The following is a 19,360-nucleotide window of genomic DNA, read 5'->3' on the forward strand; positions in this document are numbered from 1 at the left end:
CCCTGGAGCTGTGCATTCCCAGAGCCAACCATCCCTGGAGCTGTGCAGCCCCAGAGTCATGCGTCTCTGGAGCTGAGCACCCCTGGCAGCAGAACACTGTCCTTCCACCATTAAGGACACTGAGACACTAAATTAGTCAGGAACCACTTTTCCAAAGGTTTTTTGCCCTGCAAGTTATACTTGAAAGGACCAGAGCCAGTCAATACAGCCCTGATCCTGCACTTAATCCTACCAAAAGCTTCCCAGAGAGGTATTCAAGTCTCTCCACACCCAAAGGGGCACTGGCATGTCCTGTTCACACAGTCAGCTCCCTATCCAGCCCTCTCTGCCCTCCTCCTCCTCGCCATGCTGAGTGCAGGCAAGGAAAATGCTTCCCCTGTGTGGATCCAGGGAAGAGCTGAGCCTGGCACGACCAGCTTGGGGCACAGGATCATGCCATGGAGGGAATCTGGAGGTGGCAGGAACCTCGTTCCATGTGGCCCCAATGGGAGATGTTGATAGTTTAGCACCATCTTTGTTTACCTGGCATATTTAATCCCATATTATTTTTTTTAATCTCTCCACATCCTCTCTGGAGAGATGCTCGTGGGTTGAAATTAAACAAACTGATGTTTTGTTAATTCCCGTTAGCGTGGATCAGGCTGGGAAAATGGTTGGAAAAATCCACAGCAAAGCCAAAGGGATTTTAGAGGGAGAGCACTGATCCTGCCCTTGACAGTGCTGTTGCCTTTCCATCAGCTTACCCCACGGCCCAGCATTTCCACATGAACATTCAGCCTTTGCAAGACAAACAGGGAGCACTGGGGTATGGACAGATAGATGAGGGTGACCTGGCTCTTCCCAGCTCCCCAGGGCAGGAGAAGAGCTAAGAAACACCCCAAAATCCCGCCCCAGAAAAAAAAGGCCCGAAAAGAGGAAGCAGGTTTGATTGGTCGTGGTTCAGCAGATGGCAATGCCAGCCAGGCACGAGTGTAGATTTGTATTCCCTGGAGGCAGGAGACTGAAATATTTCCACCAGGTTTCCCCATCATGTTCTCCCAAGGGAGCAGGATGGTGAAGGCTCCCGGCATTACACACTCGGCATAAAGCAGGAATTATCATCCCCTTTCTCTGCCCAGAGCAGATGGATTTCCACCTCCTCCAGTCCCTGTGCTACTCAGTGCAGCCTGGGACCAGTTCCCCCCTTGCCATCTGCACATCCACCCCACTGGCATCCCGGCTTGGCCCAGAGCCACTTGTCCAGTTCCTGATTCCTGAGTGGGAAGAGGGAGGCACAGGGGCAGAGGAGGCTGGAAAAGGGGACAAACGGAAAATAATGGGAGACGGATGTGCCAGAGGAGACAGAACCTGAACTCAGCCCTGGAATGCTGCTCTCTGTGCTTTAATGCAGCCAGGCTGCGTTTCAAGACTGGATTCATCCCATCTCCCTGCTCCCGCCTGGGGAAAAGTGGGAAATGGCAATGCCATTTTATCCCCAAGAGATCTAGAGCGGGATAAAAAGCACGTATTGGATATCCCTCCCACAAGGCAGCTCTCCCCTTGCCCAGGGCACAGGCACCCCCTCCACCTCCCCAGCCCTCTTCCCCCCTCTTTTCCTGGCCTTTCTCCCCACCCAGGGCTGGGGGCAGTTTTACCACAGCCATCATATCCCACTCACACCCCGGGGGCTTTTCCTTTGGGACCAGGAGCTTCATTTCACACAGAGCCTGCACCTGGCAGGGGGTACAGCCAAACCTCCCCTGGGCACGGCATTCCCCCGGGACTCACCGGCCTGGTTGGTGGTGATGTTGACGGAGACGTGCTGCTGCGGGAATGGGCTCTTGTTGGAAACCCCGTTGACAGCCTGGATCTCGAAGGTGTAGGGCGTGTGTGCCCACAGGTTGCTGATGAAGACGCGGGTGTCAGTCAGCCCCAGCTGCCTGGGCACGAAGTCCACGTTGTCGTCGCAGCGGGAGCAGGCGCGTCGGTCCGAGCGGCACTTCTTGCAGACGATGTTGTAGGTGACGTCGTCCCGCCCGCCCGTCTCCCGCGGCGGGTGCCACTCCAGGATGATGGACGTCTCGTTGACGATGGAGATGACGTTGCGGGGGCCGGATGGGACACCTGTGGGAAAGGAGAGGGACTGAGCAGCCCAAAATGGGATGCTCAGTCGTCCTGTGCGGGCTCCAGCACGGAGAAGGACACTCCATGGCTCCAACTGCTCCACCATCCATCACTTCCTCCCTTAGGAGGGATTTGGTGTCCATGGCTTTGCTCGATTCAGGGTCAGACTCTCCCCATTGGCAACGCCAATCACCTGCACCACTGGCCACAGAAAGGGGTTTCCCAGATGGACATGAGGACTCTCACACCACAAACCCACTTAATATCCAAGAAAACCCCACACAGAGCACACGCAGATCCACCTGCGAAGATGGACCCATTTTAATCCCACCGGGAGATGCTGGGATAGATCCAGCACTTATGTGGAGAAGCACCTCAAACAGATTATCCCAGCAAGAGAAACACCCCTTAGCCAACACCGCGGAGAACCAGAGGAGCAGCAGGAGAGGAGAGAGTCGAAAATGGAAAGTGCTTATTAAGGGTTCGATATCTCGAGTTGGGAGCCCTGGAATTTAACAGCACGGAGGAGCACCGGCACCGCTCGATGGTTTGCTCCGATGTTGGACAAGAGAAGAAAATTGCATTGATCTAACCCACCGGGAGCCACCACAAATGCTTCGGAGGACGGGAATTGAACACAGCTCCGATTTCAAGCACTGCCGGATCAGGGCTGGGTCCAGAGGGAGCGATTCAGGAGGAATCCAGGCAGGAGAGCATCATCGAGGCACAAACATACGTCTGCGCAGGTCCAGGGAAGGATTTGGGGTCAGCCAGGATGGCTCCACAGCCAAAACCACAAAATCTGGCTGCTGGGTTTTATTAAATAAGGAAAGCAATGAATTCCTCGTGCTGGCTGGGCTTGGGGCTGCACTTCCCAGGAAGAAATAGGACTTTGCCATGAAACAGGGAGCAATAAAAATGATGGAGGACTTGACCTGCGAGGAAAGGTTAAGAGAGCGAAGCATGCTCTGTCTTGGGGAAACCCATCCCAGGGGAGCCTCCACATGTGTGTCCTAGGGAACATCATTACTGGCTGTGGATAAATCAGCCCCATTAGTGGTCAGGGATGGGTCAGGAAGAGGTGGCTTCAACAGCACGGGGGTGACGTGGATGGTGGGATGGAGAGATCATCCTGCATGGAGGCACTTTGGGAGCCTCTCTGCCATGGATAATGAGGATGGAAGATTTTGTCAAAAATGACAAAAAAATAGAGAAGTGACAGCCCTAAAAAGAAACTAGTAGAATTCCATTCTTTTTATTTCTTTTCCTCTTTGGGAGTAAATGTGTCTGTCATGGAGCAGTCACCAGTGCAGCACCCTCGCAGGAAAGGGCTTTCATGGATTCAAGGCACCAAAGATGTTCCATTGTGGGGCTCCCCCATCATGGAGATGTCAAAGGAGGGTGATAGAGCATATGGCAGGAGCAGGGAGAAAGACCTTGATTCCCCAGGGAAATGAGTGGAGGACTCACAAAGGCTCAATAGGATCAGTTAGTTAGGCCAAAAAATCTGCAACCTGTCTCAGGAACCTTAATCCAAACCCTCTCTTCATACCTTAAGCAGATAAAATCTTTTCAAGAAAAAAGGGAAAAACCATCTTTCTTCCCTGTCCTCCCCAGATTCTTCCCCCTTTACTTGCAGCCCCTTGTGCAGGGGCTTGGGGCAGGAACCACCCTCACAGGCATCACCCTTGGGAGGGCTCCAGTCCAGGGCAGCACCTGCAGCTCCACGATGTGAGTTACTCCTCTGACACAGAGAAACTTTGTGGGTGAACAGCTGGCACCTCAAATTAGAACACTGTAACATTAAGCATCCAGAGAGAAAATAAAAATCAGCAAAGAGTCTTTTTTTCCTGGATTCCTGTAGCGCAGCACTGCTGTAAATCAGTTATGTAACGAGGCATAATAAAGATCTATAGATTATCTGCAGTTGTGCAACCTGCTGACTGTCTGACAGCTCAGGTGATCCAGCAGAACACACAAATCCTTTTTTCATTTCCCATGTGCCCTTCAGGCACTCCCAGCACCGAGGGTCCAGAGCATCCTTGTGCCAAAGCTCCCTGATGGGCTGATTCAAGGGCCTGGAGTGTATCTGGGGGCAGTTGAGGCCAAGACTCATGTTCTCAGTGGGATGAAGAGCACAGCAGCTCTCTCCTCTCTCCTGGGCTCTTTTCCCACCAAAAGACAGCCTTGAGGACACTGCTGCTATGCCAGGCAGCTCGGGCAGAGAGCCGAGCAGCGATGCATTCCTGAATACCAATGCTCAAGGCACCCTTTCCCCCTATTAAAAAATACTCCATCTGCAAGGCTATGAACAGGACAGGCAGAGTAGATAACTTTAAATTCTAATTTATCCTGGGGACTATCTCCCTGCCATCACCAGCACTGCCAGGGTGATGTATAAGTCCCAGCAGCTGCCAGCGAGGCGGGATGCGGGGCCGTCCCATCGCTCAGCGCTGGGTGCCCAGTGCCCACTCAGCCGCTCTCCCGCTCCCAGGACGGGGTCAGAGAATAAGACAAAGGGCTCCTGGGTTGCGAGTTTATCCCTGCAGCCCTCCCTCCAGCCCTGATCTGGTACTCACTGGTGCAGGCAGCTGCCGGAGGGTCGAAGTCCGCCCGGTAGTAGCCGTTGCGGCACGCGCAGACCGGGGAGGCCTCGGCGGTGGAGCGGCTGTTGGGGGGGCACGGAACGCAGACCCCCGCGCCCTGGCTGGCCTTGAACGTCCCTGCGGGGCAGGCTGGAAGAGAGAGGAGAGAGGTTGGGTGCTGAACCATTCTGGGATGGAGGGGAAAGCAGGCCCTGTCCTTGGAATGGGCTGGGAAGATGGAAGAGGAGAGAAGAAGAAGAGGAGAGAAGAAGAAGAGGAAGAGGAAGAGGAAGAGGAAGAGGAAGAGGAAGAGGAAGAGAAGAGAAGAGAAGAGAAGAGAAGAGAAGAGAAGAGAAGAGAGAAAAGTTTCACACCAGTATCAGAACTAAATGGGGTAACACCTTCCCACAAAGCTAGGATGGCCAGGATTTTCCATGCTGTCCGTGAAAAATCTATGTCTGGAGCCACCAGACAAACACTGAAATGCCATGGCAATATTTAGCCAGGCAGAGCGAGGGGGCTGCCGCCTCTCTTTTGCTCCTCACTGCTTGCACCTGGGCAGGAGGGCAGTGGAGGATGCAGAACCCCCTTCCCTGGCAGCATCCATGAAGGCATGGGCACACAGGGGCAGAACAGTGTTCCCCCAGGACCTTTGTATTCAGAAGGACCCTTTCTTCTACCCCAACAGCATGGATCAGATCTTGCATCTCTTTTTCCATGCAAAATTTGAACATCTAATTAAAAAGTTGATGTGACGCCCATGAGTGCCTTACAGGTCTGTCCCGTCAATCCCTCATACCCCGGGGCTGGAGCTGATAACCCTCCCAGCCTCTGAGTTCATTCAAGCAGGAAATGGCAACTAATTCACGAAGGAGAAGATGCTCCAGTTACAGTGAGGGTTTAATCAGCAACGAGGGGAGGTTTCATTAATCACCCGTCTCACTGCTCTGCGGTTCGAGGGCGAGGAGGCAGCGACAGAAATGGGGTCCCTCATCTCTGCCCCACCCCACTGCTCCTCACCAACGAGACACTGATGGATGGATGCTCATCCATCCCTGACATCTAACAAAATTCAAAGGCTGCAGAAGAGAATGTCTGTATTTTGGCACATGTATCCAAGGAATCAGACTGCCACCCAGGTCCACCACCCGCCCAGGGAAGACTGTTCCTAGTGTGAGGCTGTGCCCCCACGATGCCTTCACCCCCAAGGCACAGCTCTGAAGAGACACACCCACCCCCCGTGCCTCATAAACACGGCGATGATTGAGATAATGGAAAGTGCCTCTTAGCCCCTGTCTGCTGCATCAGGATATGAGGCATCTCCTAGCAGCCATGAAGAGGAAATTAATAGGAGCAAGCAGGAGTAACCACTTTGATGCAATTTCCTTGGGAGATAGTGGACCATCTAATCTTTATTGGAGCCCTTTAACCTGTCATTCAAAACTCATGAGGCCTCCTGCTCACACAGCCTTTCCAGATATTAATAGATGATAAAAAGGAATAAATCAAAACAATATTTTACAATTTCATTATTCAGGAGATTCCCCCCACCCCCAGCCTAAGGCACACAACTGGCTGCAATGAACTGTTTCTTTCCAACAGCAGTAAGAGCTGAGTGGGGACATGGCATCCCAGAGGGACCAGCCACCATCTCCCACAGTCCTTCTTCTTCCCCACCACAGGGAGACTGAGGAGTCCTCCAGATCCCAACACAGCCATCCCACACGTATGGCATCTTAGGGACACAGGGCCATAACCCACCACCTCCTGTAGGCAGACAGTGAGACACGTGGGGTCACCACTCCGGGCAGGACACAGGAGGGCTTGAGGGGGACCTTCAGGATGCCAGAGCGGAAGGCAGCGGGATGCAGACCCCTCCCCGATCCACAAACACAGCCCTATGTCCCATAACAGCACAAGGAAGCACAAAGTGACACCAGACACACGTGCCAGGAGACACAACCACGTGTGGACACCGAGGCTTTGAGGTGGATCTCCAGTTCTTCACCTCTCCCTTCCCACCAGCAGTGACCCACCATGTCCCAGTGGCCTTGTGCTCCCCCCAGGATGCCTGAGCATCTGTGAGATGTGCAACGGGGACTTGTGGGCTCTGGAGCTGGAAGATGTGCCAGAAACATGCCTGACATGTGCCAGGAGCAGGACAGGGAGGGTGGCAGTACCAGGGAACAGCCACCTGTATTTTAATGGGAGAGGATGGGAATGGGAGGGAGGAAGATGAGAGGGTCACAGCGCTGTGAACACACCTCAGTGTTAAGCTTAGGGGCATGTTGGTGGGTTGGTTGAAGAGGTTTTTAGTATTTAATTACAATTAATTCAAGTGATGCCTTGTCAAAACACCTGAACATAGTACCCTGCAACCCAGTGTCCGCTGGTTTCTGTTATCACTTCACTTATCCACAAATTCCTGTAATCTGCAGGCACGTGGCTCTTAATTGCTATTATTACCAATTAGCTTTTCTCTTCTGTAATTACACCATGCTTGCCTAAAGCCTCCCACAGTCTGGGGAGAGGCTGATGCCTTCTCCATCCTCCCAGTGCTGCACAGGCTGCAGCCCTCCACTCTTGCTGCTGCCCTTGTCTCCCCTCTTTCGGGGGGAGCTGAACCATGAACCTCAGACCGAAAATGAAGCACAAACCCCCAAGGCCCTGCAATGCCATGGTGGGATCCATAACCCTTCGGATCCATAACCCTCACAGTCCAGTGCAGGGCTCGGATGAAGGGCTCGAGCCCAGGAGGGAGCAATAAATCACCCCACTAATGGCCAGAGCAACATTTGTCCTCATTTAAGGGCTGCTCCAAGATTTTCCCAGAGCTGGCAGGGTCTGTATCCACAACAGTGCCTCAGACAATCATGGGATGAGGCTCTGCCTCAGCTTTCCCTGCGGGAAGGGGCTCCTTCTGCGGGTGCCCAGGCTACGGCACAACCTGCATCTCTTCAGCTCTGAGGAGAATTAATTGATTGTTGAATATGTGGGCTGGATAAGATTAATGATGTGCTTAACTATCCATTTCCTCGCGTTTAAGCACCAGGGGTGTGTTTGGAAATGCTGAGGCACGTGCTGCTCAGCAGGCCTGGATGCCTGGCCCTTAAACCCCACACACAATCCAAAGCTGCCCGTGGATCCATCACCCTGCCAGCACACCGGGAATGCCGTGCATCCCGGGCAGGAGTTTGCCAGCAGGACCCCTTTTCCAGGGCTCAGGCTTCTTGCAGAGAGATGTCATCGCTGGCAGTTTGGGGGGCGGGGAATAGGTGCAAGTTGCCCTCATGTCCATGGGGTGATTGTAAGGGTCTGGCTACAGGGCTGGACACAGCTGGGGGCTCCCAGCAAGAGCTGAACCTCCCTTATTCCCCCTCACAGGCTCGAAGTTGGGATGTGGACATGTCTCACACAAGGCAAACACCCAGTGAAGGCACCACAGACCTGTGTCCCCACCACCGCCTCCCTCCGCGCTCCAGCTCTCACAGGCAGGATGGATTATCGAAGCAGTTGTGGCACTGCAAGGCTTTTCACTGCTTAAAACTCTCCTGTATCCTGCACACTTATATTCCAGGTGCCAGGAGTCCTAGAAAGAGCCAGAGATAAGTGGGATCTCTCTGCTCATCCATCTGTGCTCCTGCCCGAGGCAAGCCACCGTCACAGCCTCTGTGGAAAGGGTGCAAGCGTGGGGGTATCCAAGCATTTCATTCCTCAAACTAAATCCTCCCAGTTAGCACCTGGAACTTGCACTTTTTAATTACTCTCTCAGGGAAGCTTTAGTCAAAAGAGACAAAAAAAGAAGAAAGGAAGAAAGGAAGGAGGCATCTCCTCTACATTAACTTGCTCTAAAGCTCCCTGGGGATGCAGAGTGGCATTTTTCCTTCTTGAGTTTTAAAAGAGGAACTTCTGCAAAGAATTACAGATTCAGCAGCGATTCAGGAGCCCACCTCCTGCTGCCCCCACCCTCGGTGGCACCCCTCCGTTCTCCCTTCACTCACAGCAAACCGAGTAGGCGACACCTCATCATTCCCATGCCCTGAGTGTCCCTTCTGGGGCAGAGCTGACCCCATTTGCCAGGTATTCCCAAATTCACACTTGTTTTGAGTTCGCTTTTGGGTCCAGTGCCTTTCCAGGGCAAACCCAGTGTGTTTAAGCACACCTGTGGCACTCTGGCACAGCAGGTGATGAAAGGCTGGGTTAGAAGCAGCAGCACTGCACGAGGTGGTGCCCTCAAGCAAAACTGTGGAGAGAACTGCCACGTGCAAAGGCCCTAAAGAGCCTGGATAATCCAGCCTTGCTCCAAAAGCATACCCAGCACCTCTGGGAGATGGGCAGCAAGTTTGGAGGACACCACAGGCCAGGAAAAAGGAGGAACTGCAGCTCATTGCTTTTACAGCCTGCTGGAAAAAGATTCAAGGGCCCCCTTCTGCAAACAATACTTTATCATTAAGAAAAAAAACCTGGTTCCTAACTTAACACTTTCTGCAGGAGGCTTACCATTTTTTGACAAAACCTCCCAAAAAAGAAGAGAGGACATGCTTGCTAGAAACTCCTAGGGCATTTTGCAGACACCAATGACACAAAATGTATCTTTAAATACAGTAAAAAAATAAGGAAAAAACCGTCAATTTTTTAGCCTTTAAATTGATTAGTCCCACTGAGAAGTGTTTTAAAAAGCTCTCCTTGCCATCACCCTGCCACCAGCCGGGGCACCCTCCCCGAGCCTTTCAGCTGAGAGACACCATCCAGGCAAATCAACACCCACACGAAATTGTGTGCTACAGAAAAGTGGCATTTAGAGGATGCTGTGATTACAAGGGCAGGCACTCGGGCAGCCGGCACGGCTTTCCAGGCAGTGCCGGCAGGGGGGACTGGTGACACCTCGGGCTGCAACACAATCGATGCGTTTGCGTTTCAGTCCCTTTGATATGATGATGACAGCAGGATGCGGCTGCAGCTTGGGGGGAAAACCAGCAGAATCAGGCAGGTTGTCACTCACAAGCGGGGGGGCTGGGAAGGGGGGCTGTTATCTCCCTACCTTCAAAGGGCCACGAGGGCGCTGCCTTCCCACCCCACTTTCATCTCCCTCGTTATCCTCCCTGCAAACATCCAAGCAGGGAACAGGAGCCTGTTGCCAGAGGTTTAATTGCATTCCTACATGATGCTCTTCTGTCATCCCTTCCCTCCTGCACCTCTGCTGGGGAGAGGCTTGGAGGGTTGTTTTGTGAGGTTTCCCCCCCCAAGCTTCTACTTTTTAATGATCCAATTCCCTTTTATATCAAGCCAAGTGCTTTTCTGTAGTGTCTCAGCCCCGACACGGCCGCGGTGAGCTCAGCAGGCAGCCGGCAGTGCCGGGGGTGCTGCCGTGCCACCCTCCAGGAAAGAATCCACAAATTAAAATCCAGAGAGGTTTCTATATCGGGAGCGACGCCACGCTCCAGTGAGGAGGGGTGGGAGGGTACCTGCATCCAGCCTTCCTGACCACACCAAGAAAGGAGAACAGGATCAGACCCGGCCCTGAAACACCCCATCAGCCACCAAATCCCAACATCCAGTTCTCATAGGGCGAGGAGAGTGACCCATATGGAGAAACCAGGTAAGTCCAAGCATTCCCAGCCTAAAGTATCCTCACACTCCCAGTGAGATCAGCACATGTCCCCAAGCCAAGCCAGAAAACACAGCACCTTGGGGACAGGACACCCCAGCAGAGCCTTGTCCCAGGGAGGGATAAAACCTCATTTTGGTGCAAACTTCACCATTTTTGCAGCCAAACGCACAAATTTTGCATCACCCAGAGATGCTCCTGCCTCGGGGCCGTCGGAATTACAAACAGCACCTGCCCCGTTGAGTTCCCTTCTTTCAGCACTGGGTAGGCAGGAACTCATGAGATAAACATGAGCTTCCCAGCATCTGGGCTGGAATCCTGCGGGCACCGGGCTCCATCTCCCCCCCCCGCTGCACCGACGAATGCGTGACGCAGCCGGTTAATTAAACCAGCCCTCCACCTCTGGAGGAATGGGCTTAGATCTGCCTTGGGACACATGTAAATTAAAGCCAGAGGCCTCTGAGCCGGCCCGCCATGGTTTATTCATGGAGGAAAGGAAAATTCAGTGTGGTGTTACCCCTTCTCAGGGTTTTTTTTTTTTCCCCTCTTTTTCTTCTCATGGATGAGAAATGAATTGAAGCGGGGCAGGATTTCAAAGATGCTTGCAGTGTAAGGAGCTGTGCGAGGCAGATTAGAGGCAACAGGGTTGGGTGCATCCCTATTCACCTCTCCCAGAAAATCCCATCCCTCATCAACCAGGGATTTGCTCCCCTGGGGTGGAGCGAGGTGCTCACACAGACAGAGGTGCTCACAGACCAAGCCCCCTGTGCTTCACTAGAAGCAAAACACAGTTGATGCTCACCCAGAAGCACTGTTTTTCCTCCAGGATGGCAGCCTTGGGAAAACTGAGGGTCTCTGGATGCAGAAGAGCTTCAAAACCAACTGTTTAGGTGGAATCATGGCCCTAAACAAGGAGTTAAAGCCTAAAACAGGGCAAGGAAGCAGCCAGTTTGGGTTCTCCCATGCCCTGCTGCTCACTGCCTGCAGCTTCCCAACAGGTCCAAGCTCACCCACTTAATCACCACTCTGGGCTTCACTTTCTCTGTTTTTCATGGTTGGGGGGATTTTGAAGGCCTAAAGAAAAAGTCTGTCCCCGATCCATGTGTTGGGTGCTAAGGGAAGAGCAGGTACACCCTGGGCAGGTGGTGCCATGGGGCTCCTGCTCAGCACGGAGCAGGGAACTCACCCTGCTCTCCGGAACAGCCAGTGGGGGAAAACCTCGACGCTTCCCAAGGTGGCTTTAGCAAATCACTATTCTGCCACTCGGGTTTTGCTCTGCTTTAGTTTCCACTTGGTTCCAGGCTAAGGCTGCCCAGTCCCACGCCCACCAAAGCCTCCCTTCCTTTCCATAAACCATCAGAGATGCCCAACCTTCTGCTCCAGCACTTTGCACGTGGAATCAGTGGTGGGACACAGCTGGTGGGCACGTGGCACATCTTATGGAGAGTCCCTAGCCCATTTCCACTTCTCCATGGTGTTTTCTCACAGAGGAAGGTGTTGGAGGGAAGGATGAGGCCGGCATTGCCTCTCCGAGCACCCACTGCCAGTCATCAAACTAAATAATTTGATCAAACTCCAGACAATTCCCACACATATGCAGGGAGGTTTACAGCAGACACGTGGTCATGGCAGTAATAGGCACAGGCTGCTCCTCATCCTCCTAACTCTGCCCAAGCTCATTATTCTGAGTCAACAAATGAAAAAGAGGGATGAAGTTCTCAGCGATGATTTGAGGCTATTTAACCTCCTTATATTCTTCTTTAAAAACAGATCTAGTGGTTGCAGCCTGCCACAGGCTCTTCCTTCTGCCAGTCCTGCAAGCAGGAGCTTCCAGGGCCTTAAAGGGGCTCCAAGAGAGCTGGAGAAGGACTTTGGACAAGGACCTGGACAGACAGGACAAGGGGCAATGTCTTCCCACTGACAGAGGGCAGAGTTAGATGGGATATTGGGAAGAAATTCTTCTCTGTGAGGGTGATGAGGCACCCAATGAGTTTGGAGCAAACAGCTGGGGGATTAAGATTCAGGCCAGGAACTGTCCCAAAAACACAACCCCCGGAGATGCTCTACCCTCACCCCAGGCGTTGGGCTCCACGGAGTGAGAGATTTTCCCCCCCCCGAACTGCAGCAACGTGAGACTCCAAAGCCGATGGACACGGACTAGAAGCCACGTGGAAGAGCCAATACTTCCATGTTCCACTAAACCCAGCACATCATGTTCACTCCTCAACGCCGACGTGAGCTATCGAGCCACTTAATGAGCAGGGAAACGAGCCAGCATGAAAACTCAGGGAGGAGCTCAGAGAGCAGCTCTTCCCCCGGGCACAGAGGCGCAGGCAGGGGCTGTGCTCGGAATGCCCCTGAAAACGATGCATCTTTCCTTAGCAACCAGGGATTTTGGGAACCACTCTGTAATTCCAGCCCCTCTTCTGACTGGGAAATGGGGCAGCACTGGGCTCCCCAAAGCACAGCCCCCTCCTGGCTGGGAAGCAAACATCTCCTGTTCCTAACAGGAACTAATCAAAGGACCTTCTCCTCCTTCGCCAGCTCACATCACACAGTGTCCCCTTGATCTAGACAACATCAAGTGCTCATTAATTACATCTGAAGTGGTTCCTCGTTAGTGCTGACTCCACAAAGGATGAGTCACCCCAGGATGGGGCTGGGGGAGAGCTTCAGCCTCAGGGCCAGGCTGGTGCTGCCGGGACAGGGATGTCGGCATGGGAGGGGACACATGGACACAGGGACACACAGCTCCCTTGTGTCCATGCCATGGCACTGGGTGACCCATCGTGGAGCAGGACCCCTCCATCCTGGTGGATATGAGCCTTGGGGAGCTGCAGTTTGGCTCACTGCTTAAGGACTACACCCAAGGCATGGGAGGATGGATTTGCCACGGGAGGATGTCCCAACCAAGGCACAACTGCTCTGCCACATTCCTCATCCACCCCAAGAGTCCCAGGCATGGAATTAATTAGAAAAGTAATTAAGAAAGTTTCCCTATGAATATTTATAACAAAAGGAGCCATAATTACTATTCCTGGGAGGAAAGTTGCCTTCCTACCCAGCCACAGAGAGGACACACAGCACCAACCAGAGGGGTGACCTTTGAAAATCCCATCCAGCCAAACCATTTCATGATTCCATAATTCCTGCACCAGCTCACCCTCATGCTGCCGCAGGGAGCCAGGGCAGGAAGCCCCCAGACAGGGAAGGGACCTTCTACAACTGGTGTGAACACTCTGGCACTGCCCATGTTGGTGCCACCACCAGGGACAGGAGAGATGTCCAAAGCTGCAGGGTGGGACAAAACCCACTAACCCCACCTCTGAGCCCAGACAACTTCTCCCAGCTGGAATTTCCACCCATGTCCCATGCCAGTGATAGCAACAAGAGGGCAAAAAAAAATTAGTCTACTCCATCCTCAACATCTGCTCCACATAAGTCAAAGCCACCTGAGATTGCAGGGATTTACTGTATGTAGGCAGCTCTAGAAGCTTTTCTTAGCTGTGAAACATAATTTGCACCTTGGGCTCTCTAAGAATAAGTTGTCTTCAATAATAACACACGATTAAGAGCTCAGGGGCAGATCTGACACAGAGCAGGAGATCTGTGATAACTCCAGGTCTCACCCTGTCACCCTCATCCCAACACTGCCATCCCTGCTTGCCTGCTGTGCTGGAACAGGTGCCTGTGGTGGAACCCAGAGATTCGGGTTTAGCCAGAAAACAACGGACCCTGGAAATGGCCAGACAGCCCAAGAACCTTTTTGCTGTGCCCAGGACCATTTCAAATTCCCCATTTTGCAATAGAGCAAAACCCACAAGCATCAAAGTAATCCCTGCTCCCGAGGAGGGTGATCAGATCCCTCTGCACCACAGAGGGGACACGTGTGCCAGTGTGCATCAACCCATCCCAAAGCTATGTCCAGGGCAGGTCTGCCGGGATTTTATTTTAATAAAAACAAAGATGATATCATGTCTCACCTCACAGGTAATTTACCCTCTGCACTGCAGAGCAGCCAAAGCTGAGGGAAATTCAATTCATAATTCCCCAGGTACATAATTTCCCAGGATTCCCTTGCATTTAAGGAGAAGTCCAGAAACCAGACCTGAGGCCGGAACACCCTGGTGTGGCACACACTGTGGCCCAGGCTTCTTAGCTCTCCCCCAAAACATCAAGGAGGTGGCAAAGTTCTGCCTGCACCAAGCAGAGCATCATTCCAGAGAGGCCTCGGGGATGGAAGAGATGGGACAGGACAAGGACAGCGTTATCCCAGGAATCACTCCCTGCTCAGGCGGATGCTGCTGCCGGGAGCCCAGGGACTCTCGTGCAGGATGCAGCCACACCAAGACCACCGAGGTGACCAGCTCCTACCCCAGCCCACGCCTCTCCTTCCTAAAATCCATTCTCACATAGGAAATATGATACAAGCAGGTGAGTTCCGAGCTGAACACGAAAACCAAGTGATACAGTTCCCCCCTCATGCCATCAATTATATTTTCTCAGCTAGGCGAGGCTCCCCGAGGAGCCCAGGGAGGGGGAACAGCAATTCCCCCCTGTGGTGGGCGCAGAACTTAATCTGAGGCACCCACAACAGAATATTCCCTGCGGTTTGATGCTCCCACATCCCAGGCTGGATCATTTCTTGGCCGTGACTCTGCTGAAGATGGATGGGTTTTCCCATGGCTCCTCCAAAGCCCCGCTCAAGTGCACGAGCGACGCTGTGATTTAATCGCCCCTCTCCTGCTCTCCAGCACCCTCTGAGATCCCAGGCACCAGGCGTGACAAATGACCACTCCTGACACACTGGGAGCTGACACCCCCGGCACCTCTCCATTTGTCACCGCCCAAGCGCACGACGGGCTTTGGAGAGTGGAGAAAATTAAAACCTCAGTATCTCCACTGATTGCTTTTCTCTCGTCCTAGTGGGCTCCATCCTTCCTCTGCAGTGTCCCAGTCGGCACATCCAACCCACACAAACCTCCTCCCACAGCCAGGGGAAAGCAGGGCACCTCATTCCACCTGGTCCATGGCTTTTACAGCACTTCCAGTTACACGACGGGTCTCTCAATCATTAAAACATCATCAGCAAAGGTCTGTTTCCCCAAGCACAGGTTGTAGGAGACCTGCAAAGCCCAATCACAGCCCAACTCAGCTTCCAAACGATTCCTCGCACATGGGAGTGTCGATGAATTATAACATGGCTTGGGGGGGAAAAAAATCCATTTTATTACCAGTACTGAATCACAGAATCATTTAGGTTGGAAAAGCCCTCTAAGATCACTGACTCCAAGCATTAACCCAGCACTGCCAAGCCCACCACTAAACTGTTCCCAGCTGCCACATCTACACATCTTTTGAAGACTTCCATGGGTGGTGATTCCACCACTAACCTGGGCAGCCTGTGCCAGGGCTTGACAGCCCTTTTGGTAAAGGAATTTTACTAGTATCCAATCTAAACCCACCTTGCTGCTACAGAGGCTGTTTCCCTCTGTCTTGTCACTTGTTACCTAGGAGAAGAGACCAATTCCCCCTTGCTACAACCTTCTTTCAGGGAGTTGCAGAGAGTAAGAAGGTCCCCCCCTGAGCCTCTTTTCCTCCAGGCTGAGCACCCTCAGCTCTCTCCGTCGCTCCTGGTGCTCCGGCCCCTTCCCCAGCCAGGGCCAAAAGCCTCCTTTTTTATTTTTTAAATTATTATTACCATCCTTCTGGGAGAGACACTGGTTCCCAAAGAACTTGCCGTGGGCTGTAGGGAGCAGCACAGCCCCGAACATGGGTGAAACTCCCACCCCTTGGCAAGCGAATGGCAGCAAAACGGCGCCGGCCGGAGCCATTCCCAAAGGAGATCTCTTGTGACTTTAAGAAAAAAAAAAAAAAAAACCACAACAAAACTCAAAAAGGAACAAGTTATAGAAAGGCTTTCAAAGTCCCTGGCTGAGTCACTGGGTTTGCCAGGTGCTGGCTGTTTGCAAACAAGGGTGAAACAATGCGGGTGCCGGACATGGGCCGGATCCGGCGCTTCCTTGCGGCTCTCCCATTGTCCAGGAGAACAATCCCTGCTCCGGCCAGAGAGCAAAGGGCCTTAAACGTGATGGCAGCAGGGTGAGAGCCAGGTCTCTGGGCTGGGGAAGTGGATGAGGTTGGGAAAGATGGCTGAGTTTCACATCCCCAGCACCGCAGGGATGCTCATGGATCCGTGCCCATGGCAGCCCCTGCAAGTGCACATAGAGCTCTGCATCCCAATATCCCCCCAAAAGTGAAATTCCTCAAGTACTTCAGTTACCACAGAAAGTTTCCTAAATGGATCATTAACAAGCCAAGGGTTTGGAAGCAGATTTATAAACAGGCTCGTGAAAAGACCCTTTGCGGGGGGAACCAAGAGGGAATTTTTCTTCCTTTAAAGTGGGAATTGATACAACCCTCAAAGGTATCATGATGGGGAGGGGAATATATAAACGACCCATGGAACAATTTAAGGAGGAAAAAAAAATGATGAGCAGGAAAATAAAGCTCAACATTGCAGCTCATGGGCCATTCCCTAATCCCTCCGAGGCCACTGCAGTGAAGGTCTGGCTCAGGAAGCCCAACCTTGCAATGTTCACCTGGTCCCCACTCCTGCCTTCCCTGGGGCATTTTCCAGGTTTCTCCTTCATTTCCCCTTTGGAGGGCTGATTTGGGGACAGAGCCAAGGAGTGGTAGCTGTGGTGCCTGAGCCTCCTCTTTGGCAGCAGCCAGGACATGTGGACCTTCCCCATCCCTGCTCTGGGGGATGGAAAAGGGCCTGAACCCACCAGAGGCTCATTTTGCCTAATAATATCTAATTAAGACTTTCATTAAAACCCATCACACCCATTAGAAAAAACATTAACAAGGTTTTTGTGGACATTTTCCTTGCAAAATTATTAGGGAGGTTAATGGATGCCTTCATTAAGGCATAATTTAAGAAAAATCACACTTTTCCCTTTCTCTCTCTCTCCTGGTTTTTTTTTTTTTGGTGATTCCAATGTGTCTCCTCCACAGCGTGGTCGTGGTAAAACTGGGCTGCCTGTTCCACCCAGTGGTGGAAGCAGGGAGATCGCTGCCAGGGAAAGGCAAAGCCCCTGCAACAAAGGGGAGCATCCCTCCATCCCTCCAGCATCACTGCCAGGATTTGGGAAGGGCTGGGAGAGCTGCCACTTCACAGCACACTCCAAGCAGGGGGAGAGGTTTGGGCTGACGCAGGGATGGGAGAGGGGCAGGAAACTTGATATTGTGCCAAAAAAGAAAACAAAAGGGGAAAAAAAAGGGAGGAAAAGGCTCATTTTGAGTGGTGGAAGCTTGTGGCTCAGCTAAACCTGGAATAAAACACACCCTGGATAAGAGGAAAGCTTGAAATCCCACTTCTAGACCCACAGAGAAACATTTTCCCTGGAAAACCACCTAAAGCACCATGAGCACCAGCTGCAGAGACTCTCCTGCACCAGCTGCCAGGCAGAGACCCCGACGTGCATGAGCCGTGTGTCCGCGGGAGCAGGTTGGGATGGAAAGGCTTTGGAACAAACTGGCTGACCTCGTACTGGCCCCCAGGAAAGAGCTTGAGGAACTCTGATGGGTTTTAAGTCAAATTATTTCATTTTTATCCATAGGCTCCCCAGCCCCTGTAGCACCTGCCCTACTCTGTGACGCTGCCGGCCCCATCCCAAGCCCTGCTAAGCCAAATCCAAGGGCAGGTGGAGGAAGAGAGGGGCAGGGCAAGTACTTTGTTTTTACCTCTTTGGTTTTCTCCGCCTGTTTCAGAGGAGAAAATGTGCAAAGAGAGATCATTTGTGGGCCAGGGAAGCTGGAGTGAGATGCTGAAGTGGTGGAGAAGCAAGGAGTGGTAGGCTCAGCACAGAGGCTGGAAAGAAGATGATTCCCAAACACATGAAACCAGCAGCACGGAGAAAAAATTAAAAGTAAGCCACCCTAAAAAGCAAAAAAAAAGGGCCTTTCTGCAGCCCCTGCAATGCCTGGCCTGCTCACTCTGCTCCAGGCATCAGGAGTGGCAGAACCCTGGGATGGGATGGATACACCCCAAGGCACAGGGGAGCAGGCATCTGTGTCCCCATGACATCCCTGCCATTCACCCACGGGACAAAACCAACATCACCTTCACCACCTGAGAAAAACCTCTCCTAGGTGGCCCAAAATGATACAGGGGCACCAGGCTGGACCACAGAGCAGGGAAAAGGGAGGCAAGGACACAGCCAGAGATCAAAAAGACCCAGTTCTCAGCACAAACAACAATTTGACTGTGAAAATTCGACATTTCCCTTGTTTTAAGTTGTTTCCCTGGTTAGTAAATTGTTCTACTGCTAATTACAAAACATTCATAATTAGTATTTTAAAAAATCACTTTACAAATCCTATTGTTTCCAATCTTCTCTGATGGACAAGTAGAAGAAATCAATAATTATCACTAAGGCTGCTCAAAAGGAGAGGAGGACAATGGGGAACCAGTGTGAGGCTACTCACTCCTTGACATTCAACTGGTGGGATGCTTTCCCCACTGCTGCCCCTTCCCAAATCCAGCCCTCCATACACAAGGCAGGAGGGAAGGACAAACGGAGAAAAAACAGAAACCAAAGGGATGAAGGAGACCAGAATAAATTCACACAGAGGTTTGGCAAAAGCTGGGCACAGCCCTGTGCGTTGGTCGGCACACGGAAAAGGAGGGGGGGACCTGGATCCAGATGGGGTAGGGGATCATCTGCCCCGTGGAAAGCCAGGGATTCCTGGGAGCAAGGATGCTCAAGGAGCAGCCTTTGCACCATGGGCATCGTAGCCCAGCTTTGTGCTTCTTTTGTGGGGGTTTGTTTAACTTTGCCCCCCTGCTGGCTCAGATTTCCAGCTGCTGGGAGCAAGCAGGCCGGCTGATTATCCCGAGCAGCGGCACCTCGGAGGCTCCTGAACATGCTATGACAGGAATCTGCCAGGAGGGGAAAATCAAAAGCAAGACAAGGCTGGGAAGCAGCAGGACTGCTCTCACACCCCTTCTCCCTGGACTTATAAATACCACATCAAAATTCAGCACAAAGCTGGTTTA

General features: G+C 52.4%; 1 protein-coding gene across 1 annotated transcript in view; it reads right to left on the reverse strand.

Moving 5' to 3' along the window:
- Positions 1–19,360, reverse strand: part of EPHB1 (EPH receptor B1) — a 77,175-nt gene that overhangs the window by 25,281 nt on the left and 32,534 nt on the right. Inside the window, exons 4-5 of the mRNA XM_027650575.1 lie at positions 4,683–4,838; positions 1,768–2,103 (exon numbers count right to left, since the gene is read on the reverse strand). Of these exons, the coding sequence (XP_027506376.1) occupies positions 1,768–2,103; positions 4,683–4,838 (492 nt within the window). The remainder of the gene's footprint in view (positions 1–1,767; positions 2,104–4,682; positions 4,839–19,360) is intronic.

This window comes from Corapipo altera, unplaced genomic scaffold (genome assembly GCF_003945725.1).
Source record: "Corapipo altera isolate COAL_440 unplaced genomic scaffold, ASM394572v1 54, whole genome shotgun sequence".
Classification (NCBI taxonomy): Eukaryota; Metazoa; Chordata; class Aves; order Passeriformes; family Pipridae; genus Corapipo; species Corapipo altera.